Source organism: Hyla sarda, chromosome 4, assembly GCF_029499605.1.
Source record: "Hyla sarda isolate aHylSar1 chromosome 4, aHylSar1.hap1, whole genome shotgun sequence".
Lineage (NCBI taxonomy): Eukaryota > Metazoa > Chordata > Amphibia > Anura > Hylidae > Hyla > Hyla sarda.
The window spans coordinates 99,995,171-100,021,359 of NC_079192.1; the positions used below are offsets into that span (position 1 = coordinate 99,995,171).

Below are 26,189 nucleotides of genomic sequence, written 5' to 3' on the forward strand. Positions count from 1 at the left end.
TCTGTTACATGTTCTTCTAAAATTGTAGTCCGATTGGTGAAATACTAATGTGTAATTCTCTTCTCTGCGTCAGATTATTGTGGATGATGATGACAGTAAAGTGTGGTCTCTGTATGATGCTGGCCCCAGAACTGTGCGCTGTCCCATTATTTTTCTACCTCCAGTCAGTGGAACAGCTGATATATTCTTTCATCAGATACTAGCGCTGACCGGCTGGGGATATAGAGTTATTGCTGTAAGTACTGAACTGTGCAGTGATATATACACTAGTACCCACTGTACAGATTTCTTTCATTTAACATAAATGCATAATCTCCACCTTTTTACTACCTGCAGTTCTTAGAACAGGGTTTATCTGTAATGATGATTCTTTTTTTCCTTCTCCAGCTACAATACCCAATATATTGGGATCATCTAGAATTCTGTGATGGATTTAGAAAACTTCTGGATGATCTGCACTTGGATAAGGTGAGATTACAAACTTATTGTCTGCATTATTGACCAACTAATTCTAGACATACCCATAAGAGTAAAACTGGATACAATTGTCAATATCAACTAGATTCAATTCATGTCTGTGTTTTGTAAATATTGAACACCATATAAATCAAACAGAACTGGTAGGGCTGGGCGGTATGGCCAAATATGTGTATCGCGGTATTTTTGTAACTTATGGCGGTTCCACGGTATATAACGGTATTCTCCCACCCCTCCCCCACAAAAAATGATTAGCCCAGTTCTGCGCTGACACTCTATGCTGTATCCCTATGCCCGGGCTGCAAAAGGTAAACAAAAATAAACTAACGCATGTTCCGTCGGCCTTACGGTGGGGTTGTGAACGTCGGAGAGCAGTCGGCCTATCAACGGTCGCAGCGATGTTCCGCCTCGGCCAGTGATAGGCTGAGCCCACTGTCCTGTAAGAAGCTCTGGCCGGCTTCTTACATGACAGTACGCTCAAACTATCCCTGGCCGAGGCGGAACGTCGCTGCGGCTGGTGATAGGCCGACTGCTCTCCGACGTTCCATTCCCTAGGAAGCAGGTCCGGACCGACGGGGAAGGTGAGTTAAAGTATTTTTTGTTTACCTTTTGCAGCCTGCGCATAGGGATACAGTATAGAGCAGTGGTCTTCAACCTGCGGACCTCCAGATGTCGCAAAAACTATAACTCCCAGTATGCCCGGACAGCCAACGGCTGTCCGGGCATGCTGGGCGTTGTAGTTTTGCAACATCTGGAGGTTGAAGACCATTGGTAGAGTGTCAGTGCCAGCGGCCGCAACGAACAGGAGGACGAGGGGGGCAGCGCTTGCGGGTGATATGTGAGTAGTACCCCGATGGGGACAGCACAGCGCTGGGCTAATAATTTAATTGGGGGGGGGGGGGGCAGAACAGCGCTCGTGGGTCACATATGATTAGTTCCCTGATGTGAGGACAGCGCACTGCGGCTTATAATTCATTCATTCCCGAGGGGGAGGTGCCAAACCGGTATTGCGGTATGGATTAAAATTCATATCGTGCAGCACAAAAATTTCGGTATTCGGTATGAACCGGTATACCGCCCAGCACTAAGAACTGGTGAGACATCTCATTGACTTTTATTTTTGTAAATAGACATTGTTTTGTTGAACTTTACTGATCTACAGCTTATAATGTGTTTATGTCTCTATAGTGCCATTTTACAGCTCGGTATAACATGGAGCTTGTGCCTGAGGCCTTCATAAGTTATCACAGTGCTCAACAAAGATAAAATGTTAAACAGACTATTCAGGTTTATTGCTTCTGCGTGTATACAGTATGCTGGTACTGCACTTGATTTCTCTGGAACTAAAAACACACTAGCAACATAACATTTATTTACCATCACATCACCTTGTATATTACGAACATATTCCTGCTGTATTACTCCCATGGGCCACTTATCCAAGAATTATGACATGCATCTGTTTTTCTTTAGGTTGGGCGCTGGATAAGTGAAATCCATAGCTGGTGGTCACTGTGACCATTGGGAGGGCATTATGGGATTTCTGGAATTTGTCTTTGACTCTATCTTTTGTTCCCTGTATGTAGGTTCACTTGTTTGGTGCATCTCTTGGTGGCTTTCTGGCTCAGAAGTTTGCAGAGTACACCCACAAGTCTCCCAGGGTCCAGTCGCTTGTCCTGTGCAATGCCTTCAGTGACACCTCCATTTTTAATCAAACTTGGACAGCGAATAGGTACATTTGTAAAACTATGTTTATCGAAATGCTCCAGATTCCTTAAAAGCTACCAGACAGAATGATATAAAAATAATTCTATTATTTGGTTATTGTCTTGCTTTTTTTCCCTTAATGATAAGGTATGCTTTAGGAAGGACACTTTGTAGTTAAAACTTTGCCATTTTCATTACAATATGGACCAAATCTATGACTATGTAAATTCAGATTAAAGCGTGCCTCTAAACTTTTGGTCAACTTTCAGAAAAAAAAAAACCTCTGCTGCTCCTCACTGTATATAACTGAGACAGCTTCCTGCTCTGTCTCCACAGTACCAGTCTCCAATATGAGACCCAGCACCATAGAATTACATTACACTGGGTCTAAATGGAAGCTCTGCCTCATAGTTATATACAGTGGGGAGCAAGGAAAATGGTGTCCCATTCATGTGCTGGAATTGAAATGGATGTCATTTAGGCAAATGACTATTGTGCACCGTCCGTGCTGCACAATAGTCATTTGACTTGGGGCCTATTCACACTGGAATTTTCAAGCTGAGAAATTCTGCTTGGAAATTCTGGTGCAGCATGAATATATTTCAACAGGTAGTGATTCCGTAGTGTGAATGGGCCTTAAATGACATTAGAGGTACCATATTAAGTAAAATTCACCAATATGACCATTAAAGAGGAGGTATCTTTCTCTAAGCCAGAATGGCTATTGATTTTCTAGGCTGCCATGTACTAGATTTCTACATCTAGTATGGCTTTCTAATACTTTGTGCTTTCATGGTACAGGACTGATAGTCAGCAGACACCTTGTTCACTGTATGTTTCTGGAACACATTTCTGCATGTCATCAGGTTTAGCTTGATGTAGTCCATATTCCAGTCCTTCTGTCTATTATGTAGTTTATTGTGGTAATACCCTTCTAGGCATGTGTGTTACTGTAGACATTAAAAAAACATCATCTTTTTGCAGCTTTTGGCTCATGCCTGCCTTTATGCTTAAGAAGATTGTCCTGGGAAACTTTTCCTCCGGCCCTGTGGATCAAATAATGGCAGATGCTATTGATTTTATGGTAGATCGGGTAAGAAAGTAACTTACTAAGTAAGTTACTATTACAATGGACATTTTTTCCAAAAACAAACGTTCTTTGGTGTTGTTGTTTATTTGTATTATGGTCTGACAATAACACATTGTAGAAAGTGCTATCATCATTCAGAAGAATATTCAAGATTCAGTCACCAGTGTAGCAGTTAATGGAAAGGAATCTTTATTTAGGGGCATAAAATATATTTATATTGCAGAAATGGGAACAACCTTTCTAAGCCTGTTCTGTGTGTAAACATAGAGCTGAGAATGGATAATTTTCTGGACAGTTAACTGAGGGTAAAACTTTATATGTATTTGACACGGCCAAGGCCACATTCAGATGGTCTAAATGATTATAAGAGTATCAGAAAACTGTATTTAAATAAGACTTCCACCCCAAGATATATAACTTACTAATAGTTTTTTTTACAAATTGTACTTGCTTAGCTATATTCATCCCCGACAGGAAGTTGTGTAGTCCTTTCTTTCTCAGTGTGATGTTGTCTCAGCAGCTCACTGGCTCTTCCCTCGCTCCCTAGACAAGGTATCATCCTCTGCTGTCTCAGGAGGCTTGGCTGGATTTTGTCTGTAAGCTCAAGCCCTACTCCCTGAGTGATTTCACACACCCCTACAGCCTAAATTACCATCTCCCTATAATATACACACACATATGTCTTTATTAGGGAGAATATGGTGTGTACAGAATGTTGCCTTGTACTAAACCATGCAAACTAGATGGGCAGGGACCAGGCAGGAGTGCTTTAGGAGGGGACGTAGGCCTGGTGGGAGGGCATTGATGACAAGCTTTAAAAAAAAATAAAATAAAAATAAATAAATAAAAATAAAAGCAATTTAGGGTTGTAAGTACTAAGACCCCTAAAAAATTGATTTTTTTGTGGTTGGTAATAGAACTGGGACAGACAGGTAAATAATCCTGTATCCTACTGCAGCATTTTTTGTTTTTGTTTTTTTGAGTATCCCTTTAATGTGGCTCTATGCAGAAGTGACCCTTTGGTGACCATAGTAGGAATAAATACCAAAGGTTGTTTTTTTTTTTTTTCTTTAAAGAACAGTCTTACCTTTTTAACTGAAAGGGTCCAAATCCATTTTTGGCTCTTAATATGTGGCTATAGAGATAATGGGGGAGATTTATCAAAACCTGTGTAAAGGTAGAGTGGTGCCATTGCCCATAGTAACCAATCGGCATCTATAATTTTTCCCAAGGCCTCTGCAAAATGAAAGAAGCGCTGATTGGCTGCTATGGGCAGCTGGTCATTGTTTTCTCTGCGCAGGTTTTGATAACTCTCCCCATCTGTCTACAAGGTGTCCGGTTGGATAACAGCTGCACCTTATGCCTTTTGCTTGGCTAAACCACATTTTCCACCTAGTCCTCCTTCTACCTGTAGATCATTGCTGGCCCAGTGCTAATTCTTAAGGCTCAATATTTTCTTTTTGGGGCTCAGTTTATGAATTGGCTGAACAATGTTTTTATTTTTTCTCCTCCAGCTAATGGAGTGTGATTAATATGTTCTTTTCTTGTTTCTTAGCTGGAAAGTCTCAGTCGAAGTGAGCTTGCATCTCGTCTCACCTTAAATTGCCAGAACTCGTATGTTGAGCCACACAAAATCCGGGACCTCGCTGTTACCATAATGGACGTGAGTGCCCCCCTTCATCAGTCCGAGTCCACGTTCATACCTTCTGCCCTGTATTAGTTTCCCACTTTTTTTTTTTTTTTTTTGGGGGGGGGGGGGGGGGGGGGGGGGATGTACGTACTACTTTCTAGCATTGTCACTGATATCTGGCTTAGTTGTCCATAGCAACATAACAGCACAACTTTCATTTTCAAGGCCTATATTTAAAAACTTTCTGCATATTGGGATAGACAGCAAATGGGTTTGTTGTGACAGTACAGCAAAACTTTCAGAATAAAGGGGGAGATTTATCAAAAGTTGCCCATAGCAACCAATCAGATCGCTTCTTTCATTTTTAACAAGGCCTCTGCAAAATGAAAGAAGCAATCTGATTGGTTGCTATGGGCAACTGGGCAAAGTTTCCTTTGCACAGGTTTTGATAAATCTCCCCCAAAATGTGGTAAATGTGCTCTGCAAAGAAAATGTATTTCACATTGGTTGTGGCAACTTAAAACCACTGGGTGTTTGTCATGAGTCTGGGCGGCAAAAGGCTTTGGAGGAGCCAGTGAACAGGATCTAAGTGGTGTACGAGCATAGTGCTAGAAAGTCACCCAGTATGAAACTACAGGTGCCATAACCATGGTATGACCGATCTTGTGAAAATATTTGTTATAAACCATACATATTACATCTTCTGGAGCTGAAACCAGACAACAAACAAACGTATGCATTGACTTGCATGGCCGATTAAAATAGGACTAATTTGCTGGTGTTCAGCAATGAGGCGACCTTTTACATCAGAGGGAAGGTCAATCACCATAACATTACATGTGGCCTTTTCAGCATAAGAGACTCGCCCAAAGTAAATGTGTTCTGTGCACTGAGCAGACAAAATACTCTTCTTTATTGTCACTGGCCACTCCTACCTGGACATGTTAAGTGAATGGCTTATGACACAGACTACATTTGCCAGATCTCCATCTATTAGCAGCATGGTGCACCTACCACATTTCCAGTTGGATGTTCTCCAGTACCTAAAATTCCTCTGGAACCTTTTGATCGGCCACGCCAGAAACAAATTACCAATGCTGCTCTGGTCTCCACGATCGCCAGATCTAACACCCCAGGACTTTTCTCTGTGGGGCTACATCAAGGACTGTAGCGTATCAACCCCCCCCCCCCCCCCCCCACCTAGACCTTTGCCCTGTAACCAATGGAATTAACTTTCAATATTTGTAGTGTATGTTAATACATTATGTCCTCTCTGTTGTGAATACTGAGGCTATAATTTTACACCATTCTTTTGAATCACCCTGTATGTGTCTGTCCATAAGTGGTCATACACATTAGTCAACTTTGACAGAAATGGCCAACCATCTTGTGTACGGGGCCTCCAGCCTCTCTGAAGATGGTAGTTGTCAGGGAAGAGAAGGCTTGGGCATGTAGGGCCAACAGCTATCTTATATGTATGCCCGATTTACATGTCTTTGTTTAGATTGTGAGCATGCTTATTAAATGCAGTATTATTCTTACATTGTGCAGGTTTTCGATCAGAGCGCTCTCTCTACAGATGCCAAAGAAGAAATGTACAAGCTGTATCCTAATGCCAGAAGGGCTCACCTAAAAACTGGGGGAAACTTCCCATACTTGTGCAGGAGTGCAGAAGTCAACCTCTATGTACAAGTATGCATTAGTCTTCAGTACTGTGCTCTGTCATAGTAATGGTGTTGGGTTCAATCTTGGTTTCCTGGACAGAAGAAAGAAAAGCTGTCCAGTAGCTCAGAATAGCTTGTGTTTCTCCTTCCTTACATGCACTGATCTAAACAGAATGATTTTTTTGTTGAGTGACTCTCACTATAATCTGGAATCATTTCATATGTAGCCACTATGGTCTGTTTCTATTATCCCACTGACTTGGGTTTATCCAGGATTTAAAAGAAAACATAGCTACTTTTTTTTTTCAAAAACGGCACCACCCCTGTCCTTAGGTGGTGCGTGGTATTACAACTCTGCTCCATCCAGTTAAATGGAACTGAGCTGCAATACAATTCACAAACAAGAGGAGCATTGTTTCTGTAAGAAAGCAGCTATGTTATTTCCTAATCTTGGATAACCCCTTTAAATGTGTGTGAGCTTCAGTATCAGACCCAGCTTATAAACAACTTTCACTTTTCAGTTATTGACATGATATCAGTTGTCACATGACTACCTCAAAAGCTGCACATGGCAAGAAGTACAGTGTGAGTGCTCTGTAAATTGAACTTCTCTTAGTAGAATTTGCATTGGCAGCAGGAATGATTTGGAGGCTTTAATCTTTTCCTATGGCACAATAAAAAAAAAAAAGTTACCTCCAACATTTTTAACGGTACTCCCTTCTATGTTTATTGCGTTTTTAGGCCAGGACTACACAAAAAATTAGGTTGTAGGATTCCCAGCTACAAACCACATTTGAATAATACATACCACATTATATAATATACAGGGTGGGCCATTTATATGGATACACCTTAATAAAATGGGAATGGTTGGTGATATTAACTTCCTGTTTGTGGCACATTAGTATATGTGAGGGGGGGGGAGGGGAAACTTTTCAAGATGGGTGGTTACCATGGCGGCCATTTTGAATCCAACTAATTTTTTTTATTTTTTTTTTTCAATAGGAAGAGGGGCATGTGACACATCAAACTTATTTGGAATTTCACAAGAAAAACAATGATGTGCTTAGTTTTAACGTAAATAACTCATGAAAGAATAAAGTTAAAGTTTCTGACCACTTATAAAATGTGTTCAATGTGCTGCCCATTGTGTTGGATTGTCAATGCAACCCTCTTCTCCCACTCTTCACACACTGATAGCAACACCGCAGGAGAAATGCTAGCACAGGCTTCCAGTATCCGAAGTTTCAGGTGCTGCACATCTCATATCTTCACAGCATAGACAATTGCCTTCAGTTGACCCCAAAGATAAAAGTCTAAGGGGGTCATTCTTCATCAATGGGAAACCTCAAGGCCACAGGATATGCGAAATTGCTACATGATGATGTGTTTCCCTCTTTATGCACTGAAGCTGGCACGTTCCCTGAGTTTTTCCAGCAAGATGATGACCACCACATTATGGGTGTCAGGTCCGAGCATTCCTAGATGAACAGTTTCCTGGAAAGTGGATTGGTTGTTGTGGGCCAGTTGAATGGCCCCCAAGGTCTCCCGATCTGACCCCCTTAGACTTTTATCTTTGGGGTCATCTGAAGGCAATTGTCTATGCTGTGAAGATAGAGAGGTGCAGCACCTGAAACTACGGATACTGGAAGCCTGTGCTAGCATTTCTCCTGCGGTGTATATACGGATACTGGAAGCCTGTGCTAGCATTTCTCCTGCGGTGTTGCTATCAGTGTGGGAAGAGTGGGAGAAGAGGGTTGCATTGACAATCCAACACAATGGGCAGCACATTGAACACATTTTATAAGTGGTCAGAAACTTGTAAATAACTCATGAAAGAATAAAGTTACATTAAAACCAAGGACATCATTGTTTTTCTTGTGAAATTCCCAATAAGTTTGACGTCACATGACCCTCTTCCTATTGAAAAAACAAAAGTTGGATTCAAAATGGCCGACTTCAAAATGGTCACCACCCATCTTGAAAAGTTCCCCCCTCACATATACTAATGTGCCACAAACAGGAAGTTAATTTCACCAACCATTCCCATTTTATTAATAATATATATATAAATAAGCTGCTTCACAGTCATATATATTAGTGTCCAGTCAATTGTTTCATTTGTAGTCCTGACTTCATATTTTGCTTGTTTTTCAGATTCACCTGCGTCAGTTCCACGGCACCAGATATGCAGCTATTGACCCAGCTATGATGAGTGCAGAGGAGTTGGAGGTACAGAAGGGGAACCTACCACCAAGTGAAGAATCTCAGGAGACTCAATCTTTACCATAAGATAAAACCATTCCTATTTCATTTCAAGAGAGATGAAAGAAGACCCTTGTAAAATAATGAATAAAAAATCTCAGCCACTTTAAAGAGCTCGGTAATCTCTAGGATTGTTTATGTCCAAGACATGACCTGTGTTACAGCTCAGACGTGTGGCTGCACAAGTGACTGTGGACTCTGACCAGACGTTCCAAGGCATTACCTGTTTCAAGCAAGACACTCATTGTGTACAGAGCTCTTATTTTTCCTCCCCTTGTGGAAATTATATTTGGTTCTGACAAGAGAATACCTGTGTTCTGGACCCCAATGATGAGGAATAAATCCACCATATGATGTCTAACCAGTACTGTGCAGCATCCTGCCATTCTAGCAGCTGACCTTTTATTTGTTAGAATTAGTTAACAGTCTGTATCTGATCATCCATTTATTATGTTTGTGCTACCAAGTACTGAGGACACTTTGTGCTGGGATAATGGACCAATGCTGTTAAGCACCGTTAGAATTTCTGCAATGGGAAGTATACCAGACTGTTGAAAATGGCTTTCATGGGTCTTCTGCTTCTTCCAACATTCAATATTCGTGTCGTTTATTTAAAGCTACAATACCGCCCAGGTATTAAGCAATCCAAATACAAACCCATAGAGTATATTAGACGTTGTTCATGATGAGAAATCCAGTCTAGGACAATCGATTGTAATGTCTTCTGTCAGGAAATGTTGTTTCATGCTGTGGAAGAGAAACAAATACAGGCTCTGTGGGCAGCGAATCTTCAGGATGCATACAGTTCAGACAGGTCCAGTGCCTTATTTCTTTTTATCTTATGTCTGCACTTTGTATTCTAAGTGCAGTTGTATATAGTTTAGCTGTATATTAAATAGCTGTTTTGAGGATTCTGTGTTTTGTAGTATGTGATTATATGGATTTTCAATCTCCTTTACATTTTCTGTGATACTTTGAAGTGCCAATCTCCATAAATACAGGAGGATACAATGTCAGGCTTTTGACAGACTTTGTGTTTCAATAAAGCAGTAATAGTATTCTATGTTTTCATTTAATTTATTATCCTTTTTTTTGAGGCTCCATTTTCCCTAAAGATAGGTAGAAAGTTTGATGACCATACAGCCCCACTTTACAAAGAAGCCACTGTTCAGCTCTGATAATGTTACATCCTCTGAGACCTGTACTCTGTGGTAAATTATGATACCTGGGGCACTGTAATAATCTGCTAAACAAGCAATCAACAGAAATGCAGTTTGTTTTTCTTTGTTTTCTTAATGCTGCTTATTCAACTCCTGTTAAAGGGGTACTCTGCCCCTAGACATCTTATCCCCTATCCACACCACCCCGTGGTGATGTCTAGAAAAAAATGAAAAAAGCAATCTGATTGCATGCTAGGGGCAACTGCACCACTGCTTCTCTAGACAGGTTTTTATAGATATCCCCCAATGAGATTTGCAAAGAATACTTGAACAGTCTGCTTTGCTATTTTCAGCTTTTCAACCAGCTGAAAGGGGCTGGGTGACCCTTAATCTTGGGGGGGGGGGGGGGCAGATACCACTTCTTTTTAGGCATTTGATATATTCTGTAGATACCATAATTGTCAAGTTGGGAATGCTCCTCAAATTGCTGGGCCTCTATGGAAGAAGCTCATGATACTTTATATATCTGTAAGGATGACCAGGCCAAAGAAGTGTTCTCCATCAGTCCTATATACTTCAGAGAACAATAAGATACAGAAGCAGGCATTAGTGTGTCACTGTCATTTAAATAAACTTTTTTCCACACAGTCATGTCCAAAGTTAATATTGGTGACCCTCTCCAATTGTAGCACACTTCACTTTCTGGCTTGGCGCCCAGTCCGAATGATTTAGGGCTCGTTCATACTACCGTTGTGCTCGCTTGACTGTCACTGTAACGACTGGAGTTGCGCGGAGAAAAACAATAGTGCATGTATTTTCTTTTTACATTAACTCAACTCAGATAAAATACCAGATCCCTGATAGACCCCATTCAAGTCAATGGGACATGGCTTCTCCTGCATTGAGCGCCAATCCGTGGAGTTACTGCAGGCTTCAACCAGCTGTCTCTAATGATCAGACAGGTCTTCGCATTGGGACCCTGACCAATCTTAATTTTTGACATGTCTATGCGACATGTGAAAAATTTCCATAAATAAGTTACTCTTTAAAGTCCTCACACTAAGTCATCAGATGGATTGAGTAATGAAGCAGTCAGTCAGGTTTGATATGAGCCGGTTCATGTTATAGTTTTTACTAATTTGTGTAAGGTTTATAATAAAGATCATAGTATGACTTCATAAGTAGTTGTGGATTTCTTTTGTCAGATTGTAGTCTTTGCAATGTAGAGAATAAACTGCAAATCTCTTCATTATAGTGTCTGTTACTCCTAATTTTGGGTAAAATGCTGACGGAAAGGAGAACCAAACACTGACCAAAATACTATGGGGGCATTTACTAAGGAGGTCAATTGGAAGATACAGAGATGGGAGCTCTACATAAAATACTTAAACGAGGACCCAGGCAGAGGATACTGCGTTGCACACACCCGATGTGCCTATAGATAATAAATAAAATGTAAAATACATAAACACAATTGCTAGCTAAAATTGCACTAATGAGGTGGCTGGGACACAGGGTCAGTGTAAGCACAGTGGAACAGTCTGGAAATTGCAAATGTCCTATTTGTTATAGGTGATTGGTGTGAATTGTCTCAGTGAGGGTATTTAGCGCAAATACCGCTGAAAGATTAAATCCAGTGTTGGCCGTAGTTGCAGCGCTCGACAGCGCTGGAGACTCCCAGTGCTCAGCCCACTCTCCCTGTCTGCGCAGGGCTGCCTGTAGAATAGGCAGATACGTGGTAGCGCTAAAGCTTCACCAAGTTTCACACAGTATCAAAAAGTTACTACTCCTATACCCTGACGGCACGGGGACAAGTTAAAGAAGGTGATAAAGGATAGGCACTATGGGGGAGATTTATCAAAACCTGTCCAGAGGAAAAGTGGCCCAGTTGCCCATAGCAACCAATCATATTGCTTCTTTCATTTTGCAGAGGCCTTGTTAAAAATGAAAGAAGTGAGCTGATTGGTTGCTATGGGCAACTGGGCCACTTTTCCTCTGGACAGGTTTTGATAAATTTTCCCCTATGTGCCTATTACCGGCTCTTCAAATGCTCTGTGTTCTGCGCGTATCTGTGTTGGAAGTCCTCCGGGCTCTGCTTTCTATACCCCGGCGGCACGGGGAGGATAAGCAAGAAGGACAGAGGTCCAAGGCTGAATGCCGGTGCTAGCTGCGGCTAGTTAGTAATGCAAGTCTCGGACTCTGCTGAGGAAGCCTAGTGTCAGGCTCTGCTGGGGTAGTGGAGCGTCCCTGTTGAATCCCAACCTCTGTGCAGCGAAACAGTCTTATGACCAGATGCGTTTCGGGGAGCCACGTCCCCTTTTTCAATGGTGATGGTAAGAAGACAGTGTATATGGCTATGAGATTATAGCCTAACCAATTCCTAAACTGTCAGAGGTGGAACCGCTCTGGTAAGGCTATATAAGGCTGCAATCTCATAGCCATGTACACTCGGAGTCCGAGACTTGCATTACTAACTAGCCGCAGCTAGCACCGGCATTCAGCCTTGGACCTCTGTCCTTCTTGCTTATCCTCCCCGTGCCGCCGGGGTATAGAAGGCAGAGCCCGGAGGACTTCCAACGCAGATACGCGCAGAACACCGAGCATTTGAAGAGCCGGTAATAGGCACATAGGGCTCGGGCACAGAGCAATTTATTTTTTTTTGCGCTAAAAAAAGCGCAAGTGTTTTTTTTTGCTCAAATTTTGATAGAACTTTTCATCCCCTTGTCTACGGTTAATTCTACCATAGGGCATTTTCTACTGTAGAATTAATTTACTAACTGCGTTGTTTGCGCATTTTCTTGCACAAATATACACCACCTCGGAGGACACGTACCAAAAGTGTCTATTTTGGCCCATGATGGAAGTTGTAGTCCAGGGGCTGAGGTGCAAATCGCAGCAGATCATTCTCTAGAGACCCGCTGCGATCCGCATTTATTAACTGTAAAAGTCGGCGGTACAAGCAGCTACACTGCGCTGTCACCGGCTTCTATATACAGCTGTCATAATTCATAATCCCCGCCGCCGGGAGAGGGGAGCTCTGATTTGTCAATAGCTATTAACCAATCAGAGCTCCCCTCTCCCGGCGAGGATTATGACTTATAAGAGCTGTATATAGGAGTCGGGTCGCAGCGGGTCTCTGGAGAATGATCTGCTGCGATCTGCCCTTGGACTACAACTCCCATCATGGGACAGTCTGTCCCATGATGGGAGTAGTTGTAGTCCCGCAACGCTGAGGGATGGCACTTGCACATCCCCCGGCTGCAGGACATTATGAACTACTACTCCCATCATGGACAGACTCTGCCCATGATGGGAGTTGTAGTCCAGGGGCAGATCGCATCGGGTCATTCTCCAGAGACCCGCTGCGATCCGCATTTATTAACTATGGAAGTCGGCGGTACATGCGGCTACATCGCGCTGCCACCGGCTTCTATATACAGCTGTCATAATTCATAATCCGCGCTGCCTGGAGAGGAGAGCTCTGATTGGTCAATAGCTATCCACCAATCGGAGCTCCCGTCTCCCGGTGGGGATTATGAATTATGACAGTGTACTGTATATAGAAGCCGGTGGCAGTGCGATGTAGATGCATGTACCACCGGCTTTTTAATTTAAATGCGGATCGCAGCAGATCATTCTGGAGATCTGCTGCGATCCACGTTTATAAACAGCATTCAGTTAACCCGGCGATGCGCGGCATCGCACGGGTTAACTGGCAGAAGCCCCGCTGTTTCCAGCAGGGGACAACTTCTGCAACACCTCCCGGGACCATCTGTCGATGGTCCTGGTCAGCGATCACTGTGATTGGTCCCTGTGGACCAATCACAGTGAATGAGCTGACTGGAGGGTAAAGTTCATTTCCCCTGCTCTGCCCACCGCTAGAAGTCCGAGCACAGCAGGGGAAGATGACGCCGAGAGCTGCGGCGGGGACCGCGGCACTTACCGAACAGCTGGAGGCACACGGGTTGGCGGGTAAGTGGAGGCGGCGGCATCTGCATCAAAGGCAGCAGTGAAGCTCTTCACTGCTGCTTCTGGTAGTTTAAAAACTACAACTCCCAGCATGCCCAGACAGCTTTTGGCTGTCTGGGCATGCTGGGAGTTGTAGTTTGGAGACCACTGTACAGTGGTCTCCAAACTGCGGCCCTCCAGATGTTGCAAATCTGCTCTTCCAGATGTTGCTAAACTACAACTCCCAGCATGCCCAGACAGACCAGGCATACTGGGAGCTGTAGTTCTGTAACATTGGTCCTTCAGATGTTGCCGAACTACAATTCCCAGCATGCCTTGGCAGTCTGGACATGTTGAGAGTTGTAGTTTTGCAACATCTGGAGGACTACGGTTTGGACACCACTACACAGTGGTCTCCAAACTGTTCTCCTCCAGTTGTTGCAAAACTACAACTCTCAGCATGCCCTTTGGCTGCTTGGGCATGCTGGGAGTTGTAGTTTTGCAACAACTGGAGGCACACTGGTTGGGAAACATTGTCTGTTTCCTAACTCAGTGTTTCCCTACTTGTGCGCCTCCAGCTGTTGCAAAACTATAACTCCCAGCATGCACAGACAAACCGTACATGCTGGGAGTTGTAGTTTTGCAACAGCTGGAGGTGCACGGGTTGGGAAACACTGAGTTAAGTAACAAACTCTGTTTTGCAACCAGTGTGCCTCCAGCTGTTGCTTAATTACAGCCCCCCCATGATGAGAGTTGTAGTTTAGCAACAATTGGAGACTCCCTTATTATGAACACGCTGCATAAAAAAAAATGAATTAACAAATATTTCTTGTTTTCCTTTTATTCTCATTTCAGATACGTGAATGCGGAGGACTGCGACGATGACCAGCGTTTTTTATTTTTTTTATTTCAATAAAATGGTTAACGAGGGCTGTGGGGGAGTATTTTTTAAATACACTTTTTTTTCAATGTGCTGTGTCTTTTATAATTGAATTTTCAGGGTTAGTAGTGGAAGCTGTCTTATAGACAGAATCCATTACTAAGCCAGGGCTTAGCGTTAGCACCAAAAACAGCTAGTGCTAACCCCCAATTACCCCGGTACCCACCGCCACAGCGGTGCTGGGAAGAGCCAATACCAACAGGCCCGGAGCGTCAAAAATGGCGCTCCTGGGCCTAGGCAGTAACAGGCTGGCATTATTTAGGCTGGGGAGAGCCAGTAACAATGGTCCTCGCCCACCCTGGTAACGTCAGGCTGTTGCTGCTTGGTTGGTATCTGGCTGATGGCTGATACTGAAAATAGAGGGAACCCGATGCGTTTTTTTTTTTTTATAAATAAATAAAAACGTGTGTGGTTCCCTCATTTTTTCAGTATCAGCCAGATACAACCAAGCAGCAACAGCATGATGTTACCAGGGTGGGCGAGGACCATTGTTACTGGCCCTCCCCAGCCTAAATAACGCCAGCCTGTTACCGCCTAGGCCCAGGTGCGCCATTTTTGACGCTCCGGGCCTGTTGGTACCGGCTCTTCCTGGAACCCCTGTGGCGGTGGGTACCGGGGTAATATTTGGAGGTTAGCGCTAGCTGTTTTGGGGGCTAACGCTAAGCCCCGGCTTGGTAATGCATTCTGTCTACTAGACACCTTCCACTACTAAGCCTGAAAATTCAATTATAAAAGACACAACACATTGAAACATTTTTTTTTTAAACCCTTCACTCCCCCCCCCCCAGCCCTCGTTAACCCTTTTATTGATACTTAAAAAAAAAAAAAACGCTGTTCATCTTCGCAATCCACCAAATCTGACATCCGCATTCACGGATCTAAATTTCAAAGAAAAAAATAAAAAAAAGTTTAGTACATTGAAGAAAAACTGACAAAATGCAGGAAAAAGCTGGGACAGTTTTTCTGGCGTTTTTTATGATGCATAAAAACCTCAATGGAATCCTGGCCTCGAAGCAATAGAACAAAATCCCTGTGTCCACTTTTCCTGTGAGGTGGAGAAGGAGTGTACGGTAGAGCGAGGGGGGGCATTTCTATATATGCACAAGATTTATCAAAGGAGTGTACAGCCTTAGTAAATTCTGAGCAAGAGTCTACAATAGACAAGAAGTGTAAAGGGGTAGAACTGTGTCTAAAAAAAGACAAATAATGATAAATTCCCCCCCATAGTGCCTATCCTTTATCACCTTCTTTAACTTGTCCCCGTGCCGTCGGGGTATAGAAGGAGTAACTCTTTGATACTGTGTGAAACTTGGTGAAGCTTCAGCGCTACCACGTATCTGCCTATTCTACAGACAGCCCTGCGCAGACAGGGAGGGTGGGCTCAGCACTGGGAGTCTCCAGCGCTGTCGAGCGCTGCAACTACGGCCAACACTGTGGATTTAATCTTTCAGCGGTATTTGCGCTAAATACCCTCACTGAGACAATTCACACCAATCACCTATAACAAATAGGACATTTGCAATTTCCAGACTGTCCCACTGTGTTTACTATAGCACAGCCACCTCATTAGTGCAATTTTAGCTAGCAATTGTGTGTTAATGTATTTTACATTTTATATACAGTGATCCCTCAACTTACAATGGCCTCAACATACAATAGTTTCAACATACAATGGTCTTTTCTGGACATTGTAACTTGAAACCATACTCAACATACAATGCTACAGACAGTCCAGATCTGTGAAACGTGTCAATGGCTGTAAAAACCTACCAATCAGAATGGGCATCTTACTGGTAAAACACCTGTATTACTGAAGCGTATGCACTGACTGGTGTCTGGTAGCGCCCCCTACAGTACAGGGAGGTATTACATGTTCTGTACTCTTAACCTGTGCCAGGGTTAGCTGCTCGTTTGGACACCAGGTGAGGGCGGCTTCATTTTACATTTTAGGACATTGCGTGTACCGTACAGGACCCTGAAGAAGCCATAGACCAGTGTTTCCCAACCAGAGTGCCTCCAGCTGTTGCAAAACTACAACTCCCAGCATGCCCGGACAGCCGAAGGCTGTCCGGGCATGCTGGGAGTTGTAGCTTTGCAACAGCTGGAGGCACCCTGGTTGGGAAACACTGACATAGACAGTGATTTAAAGCTCCCAGCAGCTCTTTTTTACTTTTATATGTACGATCTTGCTTTATCTATATTAATCTACTTATTATTCTTTAATCCTCACTTTTTCCTATTTTTGGATGACATTTTGGTGGCTTCAGAACCAATGACCAGGTTTCCATAGAGTTCTGGTCTCAACATACAATGGTTTCAACATACAATGGTCGCCCTGGAACCAATTAATATCGTAACTTGAGGGACCACTGTATAATTTTTATTATATTGTGTGTTGTCCGAAGCAAGGGCCCTGCCAAGGACATCACCATTAAGTCATCAAGAGTATCATTGTTATTTTAAATAAATGTCCAATATTTGACACAAACCTCTTTTTCTCTATTTCAATTCTTCTGATTCCTATAACCTTTTTTCCCCTAGCCTAGTAGGACTGCTCCGTTTATTGTTAATTATTGGAATTGACCAAGACCTGCGTTTCATATGAAGGCTTGTAGTAAAATCCCGCTGGCATTATCTGCCACTTCAGCTGCGGTCGTGTGTGCACCGTACTATTTGTGTTTGTAAATTTTAGCTACAACTTCTAGTTCATTAGTGTAAATTTGGTGTTCCCGGAGGCAATGCCTTCTAACAATAATCTTTTACACACAATGGTTCTCAAAATTGTCTACATTTTTTGGAATTGTCACAATGTATGAGTAGCTAAGGCCCAGATTATGAAGTTTGCCTGAAACCTGAACTGTCTGGTTTGGCTCCCAGCAACCAATCACAGCTCAGCTTTAACCAGAGCTTTTTAATATATAAAAGCCGAGCAGTGATTGGTTGTTGTGAGCATAATCAGGCAGATTGATAAATCTGGGCCACTGTGTTTTGATCAGTAGTTTTAGCCTACACCAGTAATGGAAAAGACTTAGCAAACGATGCAAATATTTCCATTATAGTTTTTATCTATGTTTTAATCTCACTCCTGCTTTTGGCTAAAAATACTATGGCTCAGATTTACCAAAATATGTGAGAGAAAAACTGGAGGAGATTTTGCCCACAGCAACCAATCACAGCTGCAAAAGAGATCATATTTCTTCCTAAACCACGCAATACCACACACAACCTGAGGACAGGCATGGTGCTGTTTTAAGAAGAAATTCAGTTTTACCCTTTTCCGGAATAACCCCTTTAAAGGAATTCTGTCACCAGTGTCACCTGCACTTACCTTCTCCCATTCCATGGCGGGGATCTCCGGTAATCTTGACCGCTAGCTTTAGCTCCGGGCACCAGGCTTGGGGCACAGGCGGAGCTTAGTAAAGTCACCGCTGCTGTTCTCTAGCAGTGGAACTCAGCAGGGAGCAGCAGCTGTGATGTCACTAAGCTCCGCCCATGCCCCAAGCCACCGCTGCTCTCTGATGGGTCTTGCAGCCGTGGTGATGTCACTAAGCTGACGCTAATGGACAACATTACCGGAGATCCCCGCCACGGAACGGGACAAAGTACCGTTGTCATCAGTGTCACCTTCACTACCTGTCGGTACCGAGAGGTTAGTGCAGGTGACACTGGTGACAGATTTCCTTTAAGGGACTCTGTCAGCCCCAAAAACCCTCCTAAAATACAGTAATATCTAAACAGTTCGAAAGACATGACCGATCCTGAATCTGTAATTTTTATCTTTCTACTCGCTTGCATCCCCTCTGCTATAAAGCAACAATGGAGGAGTATCAGTAGTCACTTCCATTATATCCCTGAGCTAAGTAGTTCTCTATGCATCAGTAGCCTCAATTTGCAGGCTGAGGCTGTTTCTACACAGGTTGTTCTGGCGTTTTATTGGAAAACTGTCACTGCAGTTCTTAAGCCAAAGTCAGAAGTGGATCCATAAGGGATGAGAAGTGTAACTCCTTCCTTTATATGTCCTATTCCTTTTGAATACACTTCTGACTTTTGGCTCAAAATCTGCAGCAGCAGATATCCAAAAACTGCAAGAAAAAAAATACCTATGTGGAAATCTAGCCTTACAGCAGAGGGAGGCAAGTGAGTAGAAAGAAACATTACAGGTTCAGCATTGTTTTACCTATTTACTGATTACTGTAGTTTGGGAGTCTCTAAAATTAGTAAGTAGTCCAAGAGTAGAACAAAAACAGAGTAAAAGTATTTAGAGCAGACATCTTATCCCCTATTCAAAGGATAGGTGAAAAGATGTCTGATGTAGGGGGTCCTGCCGCTGGGGACTCCTGTGATCTCGGCTGCGGCACTCCGCCATCATCACTACACAGAGCGAACTCTGTGCCAGATGGCGGGCGATACAGGGGCCAGAGCATCGCAATGTCACGGCTCCGCCCCCTCATGACGTTATGTTCTGCCCCCTCAATGCAAGTCTATGGGAATGGGCGTGACGTCCCCTCCCATGGACTTTGTCAAGGAGGTGGGCCATGACAACACCAGGGGGGCAGAGCCGTGACGTCACGATGCTCCGGCCCCTGTATCACACGCCATCCTCGTAGTGATGATGGCGGGTTGCTCCAGGGACGGGACCCCCGTGAGCAGACATCTTCTCCCCTATCCTTTGAAGCCAAATGTATCACCAATGTCAAGTAAACATTCCTGCCTTAAAATAACAAGGCTTACCTTTGTAGTACGTGGACTGTAGGAGGTCCACTATGTTCACACACTAACTAGATTGTATCAGCCATTTTACATGAAGACTGGCTATAAATCACTGCTCATATCCTGACCAATAATATACATAGAACTAAAAGTATGTTTACTGAGTTCTTTTAAGAGTAAAATGTAAAAATCCACATCTAAATTGGAAACTCATAATTTTTAGATGCAGAATTTTTTATTTATATATTACTATATTATTTTTTTTTGGACCAAGTGTTGCAAAATTCATGTGTATTTTTGGTGTATAATCCATATAAAAACATCAAAACAGAAATTCCAACATGTTTTTGGCTGTATAGTTGAGCTATGCATTCTAAAACATTGCTGTTTCATCTTGGTATTTTACCTCTTTTGCTGGCTGTTTTTAAAGGTTTACAATAAAGTTAGTTATTTTCCCTGGAGCTGGAGGACAATTTGCAATGTGTGATGTGCTGCGAGTCGGCTGGAATCTTGTGCCCCGGGTGTGATCGCGGTCTCTGCTGTAACTACATCTACAATGCAGGGAACGGAGTTATTTTGCTTTCTAGTGTCTATTAGTATAAACCTACCATAACCACTACCAAACTGTTCAATGAAAAGGTAATAATACAGAATTGTCTAACAAAAACCTGCAATCTTTCTCTTTATTGAGGAGGGGTGTACAGTACCATCTGGCTGCATTTCCAATGTCGGCCACAACCAGTTGATAAGTAATATGGAGGTAATATAATTCATATAGTACATAGCTGACTGTGCTGTATAAAATGTCAGAATACCGAACACCAGTGTTTTCCACGTATGGTTTATTTAACAGAATGACACCTTGTACAAATAGATAGAATGTTCCTTTATCTATATGCTTTGGCTATTAAGTTCTGTAGTGATTAATCATCATGTCTCCAATGATATGTTCCCATCAAGCAGTACCCTTTACTAACCCTAGGACACCATAGCAGCACAGTGGTCTGTATAAAATGTGTTTTCCGTCATACTGGTGTATATGTATGTGTATATATATATATATATATATATATATATATATATATATATAAAAAGGTAATTGCAGCACAGCTCAGTCCTAAAAACAAGATGAGTGCCAGCGTCCAGACCAGATCAGGGTCTCCTTTAGACAAAAAAAACTCCAATGGCGCAGCACTCCAATAAAAAAGGTGCATTTTATTCACACATATCTCAGTACAGTAACGTTTCTGCTCCTATGGAGCCATTTTCAAGCCAGTGCTCCGGTCGGCTCATTGAAATGAATGACATACGGGAGCGCATACGGTAACATACAGGAGCGCGAGCTTTTAGCTCCCCCCTGCCGTATGCGCTCCCGTATGGGACAAAACGTAGTGTGGACCCAGCCTGTGTTCACACTATGTTTTGGACATACGGGGAAGGGATCCTGGAGGGAGTGAAAACCGGGCGCTTCTGGATCCCAGCCGGATCTAGCTTCCATCTCATTCATTTGAATGAGCCGAACGGAGTCAGATTGTGACTCTGGTCGGCTCATTTTTGCCCCGTATCCGGTTTTCTGAACAGACCTAAAACCGCGTATACCATGGTTTTCGGTCCGGGGGCCGGGTCCCCGTATGTCCAAAACATAGTGTGAACCCAACCGTAGCGTTGTAATATTAATAAAGATACATCAGTACATTTATTTGTCCTTTTAGATGGCGCCTTCCATATTTACATGAGAACAGATCTTCTTTCTCTCAATCTCTCAATAGAAACGTGCACCAATCACACACTTGTACTGGAAGATTAGTTCTTCTCAGTCCTACTGATTTGATGTCATGACAGAACCTGAATTGCCATAATAGGGTTTATCCTGTGCCATTGGGATCTGTCATATAATGGAATTGTGGCTTCTGTTATAAACAGCCTCTTGCACATGGCTGTATGACATTTCCCATCACTCCCTAAGTTGTAAGCAGATGTAATAGAGGTTTTAGGGCCATTCCGTACATGTATATGTCTCCATCAGGTGTCCTCCCCTTCATGTTATAGTATAGGACAAATACATACTGAAAGTCTAATGCTTTAAATAGTTGTGTGTGTGTATATATTATAGATATATATACACACACTTTGAAACATTGACCACAACAGCTGAATAAATTAATGTAATGGTAAACCTTATACAACTGTTAATACATGTGGACACTATATACACTATGCATCCCTTTCTAGTATAAAGAGTGTAGGTATATACATTAAATGCATGTTCTGGAGTAAAGTATCTGCCAGAATCCACTGAGCTCTGCTTATGAAGTATTTGCATAGTGTCAGCACAGAGTCAGGGGGCTCCGTCAAAGCACCATGTGATTTAGTAACACCTGGCAACTTAAGCCAAGTATTATTCAAGGCAGTTTGTACTCCTGTTGTATGCGGTTACAAATACACTAGAAATTAGATTTTTTTTTTTTTTTTTTTTTTATGAAATCAGTATTTTTTGTAAACTTTGGAGTCAATGTGTTGTATAATCACAAAATGTCAGTGACACAGGAAGCTGAGTGATCTGCTGCACTTTATGCTGGAGCAAATAATTCCTGTTGTGATAACATGGTTCATAAGGCAAAATATCACTAATATCTATTGGTTACAGTCCGTTTAATCTGTCCGTATGTAAAAACATGGTAAACCACACTATTGTGTGCACCAAAATAATGACGGGTCCATTACAGTCAGTACTTAATTATGTAAGTCAATGGGAAATGATGCTGTATGGCATACTTTTTTTTTCTTTTTTAGTATTCATTCACGGTTTTTTTTTCCCCTATAAAATGTATACATTAAATGGACAGCAATAACACTGTGAACATATCCTTACCAGATACATTACTATGTCAATATAGTCAATTTTTATATACATGTCAATTATGGGTAAGGCCAGTTTTATTAATGGGTGTTGTGTGGATTACAATGGCCTATCCTGATCAACAGAAAAGGGGCATCCTTAACCCCTTAAGGACCAGGCCATTTTACACCTCAGGACCAGAGCGTTTTTTGCACATCTGACCACTGTCACTTTAAACATTAATAACTCTGGAATGCTTTTAGTTATCATTCTGATTCCGAGATTGTTTTTTCGTGACATATTCTACTTTAACATAGCGGTAAAATTTTGTGGTAAATTGCATCCTTTCTTGGTGAAAAATCCCCAAATTTGATGAAAAATTTGAAAAATTTGTATTTTTCTAACTTTGAAGCTCTCTGCTTGTAAGGAAAATGGATATTCCAAATAAAAAAAATTTTGATTCACATATACAATATGTCTACTTTATGTTTGCATCATAAAATTGACGTGTTTTTACTTTTGGAAGACACCAGAGGGCTTCAAAGTTCAGCAGCAATTTTCCAATTTTTCTCAAAATTTTCAAACTCACTATTTTTCAGGGACCAGTTCAGGTTTGAAGTGGATTTGAAGGGTCTTCATATTAGAAATACCCCACAAATGACCCCATTATAAAAACTGCACCCCCCAAAGTATTCAAAATGACATTCAGTCAGCGTTTTAACCCTTTAGGTGTTTCACAGGAATAGCAACAAAGTGAAGGAGAAAATTCACAATCTTCATTTTTTACACTCGCATGTTCTTGTAGACCCAATTTTTTTATTTTTACAAGGAGTAAACGGAGAAAATGTATACTTGTATTTGTAGCCCAATTTCTCTCGAGTAAGCACATACCTCATATGTCTATGTAAATTGTTCGGCGGGCGCAGTAGAGGGCTCAGAAGCGAAGGAGAGACAAGGGGATTTTGGAGAGTACGTTTTTCTGAAATGGTTTTTGGGGGGCATGTTGCATTTAGGAAGCCCCTATGGTGCCAGAACAGCAAAAAACCCTCACATGCCATACCATTTTGGAAACTAGACCCCTTGAGGAACGTAACAAGAAATTAAGTGAGCCTTAATACCCCACAGGTGTTTCACGACTTTTGCATATGTAAAAAAAAAATTTTTTTTTTCACTAAAATGTGTGTTTCCCCCCAAATTTCACATTTTTGCAAGGGTTAATAGCAGAAAATACCCCCCAAAATTTGTAACCCCATCTCTTCTGAGTATGGAAATACCCCATGTGTGGACGTCAAGTGCTCTGCTGGCGCACTACAATGCTCAGAAGAGAAGGAGTGCCGTTGAGCTTTTGGGAAAAAAAAATGTTTGGAATGGAAGTCAGGGGCCATCTGCGTTTACAAAGCCCCCCGTGGTGCCAGAACAGTGGAACCCCCCACATGTGACCCTATTTTGGAAACTACACCCCTCACAGAATTTAATAAGGGGTGCAGTGAGTATTTACACCCCACTGGCGTTTGACAGATCTTTGGAACAGTGGGCTGTGCAAATGAAAAATAAAATTTTTCATTTTCACGGACCACTGTTGCAAAAATCTGTCAAACACCTGTGGGGCGTAAATGCTCACTGTACCCCTTATTACATTACGTGAGGGGTGTAGTTTCCAAAATGGGGTCACATGTGGGTATTTTTTGGGGGGGGTTTATGTCAGAACCGCTGTAAAATCAGCCACCCCTGTGCAAATCACCAATTTAGACCTCAAATGTACATAGTGCGCTCTCACTCCTGAGCCTTGTTGTGCGCCCGCAGAGCATTTTACACCCACATATGGGATATGTCCGTACTCAGGAGAAATTGCGTTACAAATTTTGGGTGTCTTTTTTTTCCTTTTAACGCTTGTGAAAATAAAAAGTAAAGGGCAACACCGGCATGTTAGTGTAATTTTTTTTATTTTTTTACACTAACAAGCTGGTGTAGCCCCAACTTTTCCTTTTCCTAAGGGGTAAAAGGAGAAAAAGCCCCCCAAAATTAGTAGTGCAATTTCTCCCGAGTACAGAAATACCCCATATGTGGCCCTAAACTGTTGCCTTGAAATACGACAGGGCTCCAAAGTGAGAGAGCGCCATGCGCATTTGAGGACTAAATTAGGGATTGCACAGGGGTGGACATAGGGGTATTATACGCCAGTGATTCCCAAACAGGGTGCCTCCAGCTGTTGCTAAATTCCCAGCATGCCTGGACAGTCAGTGGCTGTCCGGAAATGCTGGGAGTTGTTGTTTTGCAACAGCTGGAGGCTCCGTTTTGGAAACACTGCCATACAATACGTTTTTCATTTTTATTGGGGGGACAGTGTAAGGGGATGTATATGTAGTGTTTTACTCTTTATTAGGTGTTAGTGTAGTGTAGTGTTTTTAGGGTACATTCGCACTGGCGGGTTACGGTGAGTTTCTCGCTAGAAGTTTGAGATACGGCGAAAAATATGCCGCAGCCCAAACTTGGAGCAGGAAACTTACTGTAAGCCTGCCCGTGTGAATGTACCCTGTACGTTCACATGGGGGGGGGGGCAAACCTCCAGCTGTTCCAAAACTACAACTCCCAGCATGTACTGACAGACCGTGCATGCTGGGAGTTGTACTTTTGCAACAGCTGGAGGCACACTGGTTGGAAAACCTTCAGTTAGGTTCTGTTACCTAACTCAGTATTTTCTAACCAGTGTGCCTCCAGCTGTTGCAAAACTACAACTCCCAGCATGTACTGATCGCCGAAGGGCATGCTGGGAGATGTAGTTATGCAATAGCTGGAGGTACGCAACTACAACTCCCAGCATGCCGAGACAGCTGATTGCTGTTTGGACATGCTGGGATTTGCAGTTTTGCATCTGTTGGACTACAGTTTTAGAGACCACTGCAAAGTGATCTCCAAACTGTGGACCTCCAGCTGTTGCAAAACTACAATTCCCAGCATGCCCTGACAGCAAACAGTTGTTTGAGCATGCTAGGAGTTGTAGTTTTGCAAGATCTGGAGGGCTACAGTTTAGGGACCACTATATAGTGGTCTCAAACTGTAGCCCTCCAGCTGTTGCAAAACTACATATTCCAGCATGCCCAAACAGCAGTCTGGGCATGCTGGGAGTTGTAGTTTTGCAACATCTGGAGGGCTACAGTTAGAGACCACTGTATAATGGTCTCAAACTGTACCCTCCAGATGTTGCTAGGCAACTCACCGGCTTCCGTCGGATCCAGCCGCACGTCATCGCCGCCCGCCGATCTCCGTCGCCTGCAGCCTCCGACGCCCGCCCGGATCGGTAAGTGGATCTTCGGCGCCGGTCCCCGTCGTTTCCCCGTCCTGCCCCGCCTATTGTGGGAGGGCAGGACGGGGAAAACGAAAGTAAACCCCCCCGCCCCCGATCTGCTATTGGTGGTCGCGTCTAGACCACCAATAGCAGGGATAGGAGGGGTGGCACCCGTGCCACCTCACTCCTATCGCTTCAGGGGGATCGTGGGTGTCTTAGACACCCGCGATCCCCCTTACATTGCGGGTCACCGGGTCACTATAGACCCGTAATGACCCGGAATCGCGCAAATCGCAAGTGTGAATTCACTTGCGATTTGCCGCGATCGCCGACATGGGGGGGTCTGATGACCCCCCTGGTCATTTGCACGGGATGCCTGCTGAATGATTTCAGCAGCCATCCCGCTCCGATCCCCGCCCGGCGCACGGCGGGGACTAAAACTGCCCATGACGTAAATGTACGTCCCTGGTCCT

The 26,189-nt window shown here is 43.0% G+C and overlaps 1 protein-coding gene across 5 annotated transcripts in view; it reads left to right on the plus strand.

Moving 5' to 3' along the window:
• The window catches only part of SPG21 (SPG21 abhydrolase domain containing, maspardin), a 31,536-nt gene extending 20,352 nt beyond the window's left edge, over positions 1-11,184 (plus strand). For all 5 annotated transcript variants that reach the window (XM_056571761.1, XM_056571760.1, XM_056571758.1 and 2 more), the window contains 7 exons: positions 74-235; positions 388-468; positions 2,064-2,209; positions 3,169-3,277; positions 4,830-4,937; positions 6,456-6,596; positions 8,726-11,184. In XM_056571761.1, coding sequence (XP_056427736.1) covers positions 74-235; positions 388-468; positions 2,064-2,209; positions 3,169-3,277; positions 4,830-4,937; positions 6,456-6,596; positions 8,726-8,860 — 882 coding nt within the window. In that variant the 3' untranslated portion in view covers positions 8,861-11,184. The remainder of the gene's footprint in view (positions 1-73; positions 236-387; positions 469-2,063; positions 2,210-3,168; positions 3,278-4,829; positions 4,938-6,455; positions 6,597-8,725) is intronic.
• Positions 11,185-26,189: the final 15,005 nt, after the last annotated feature.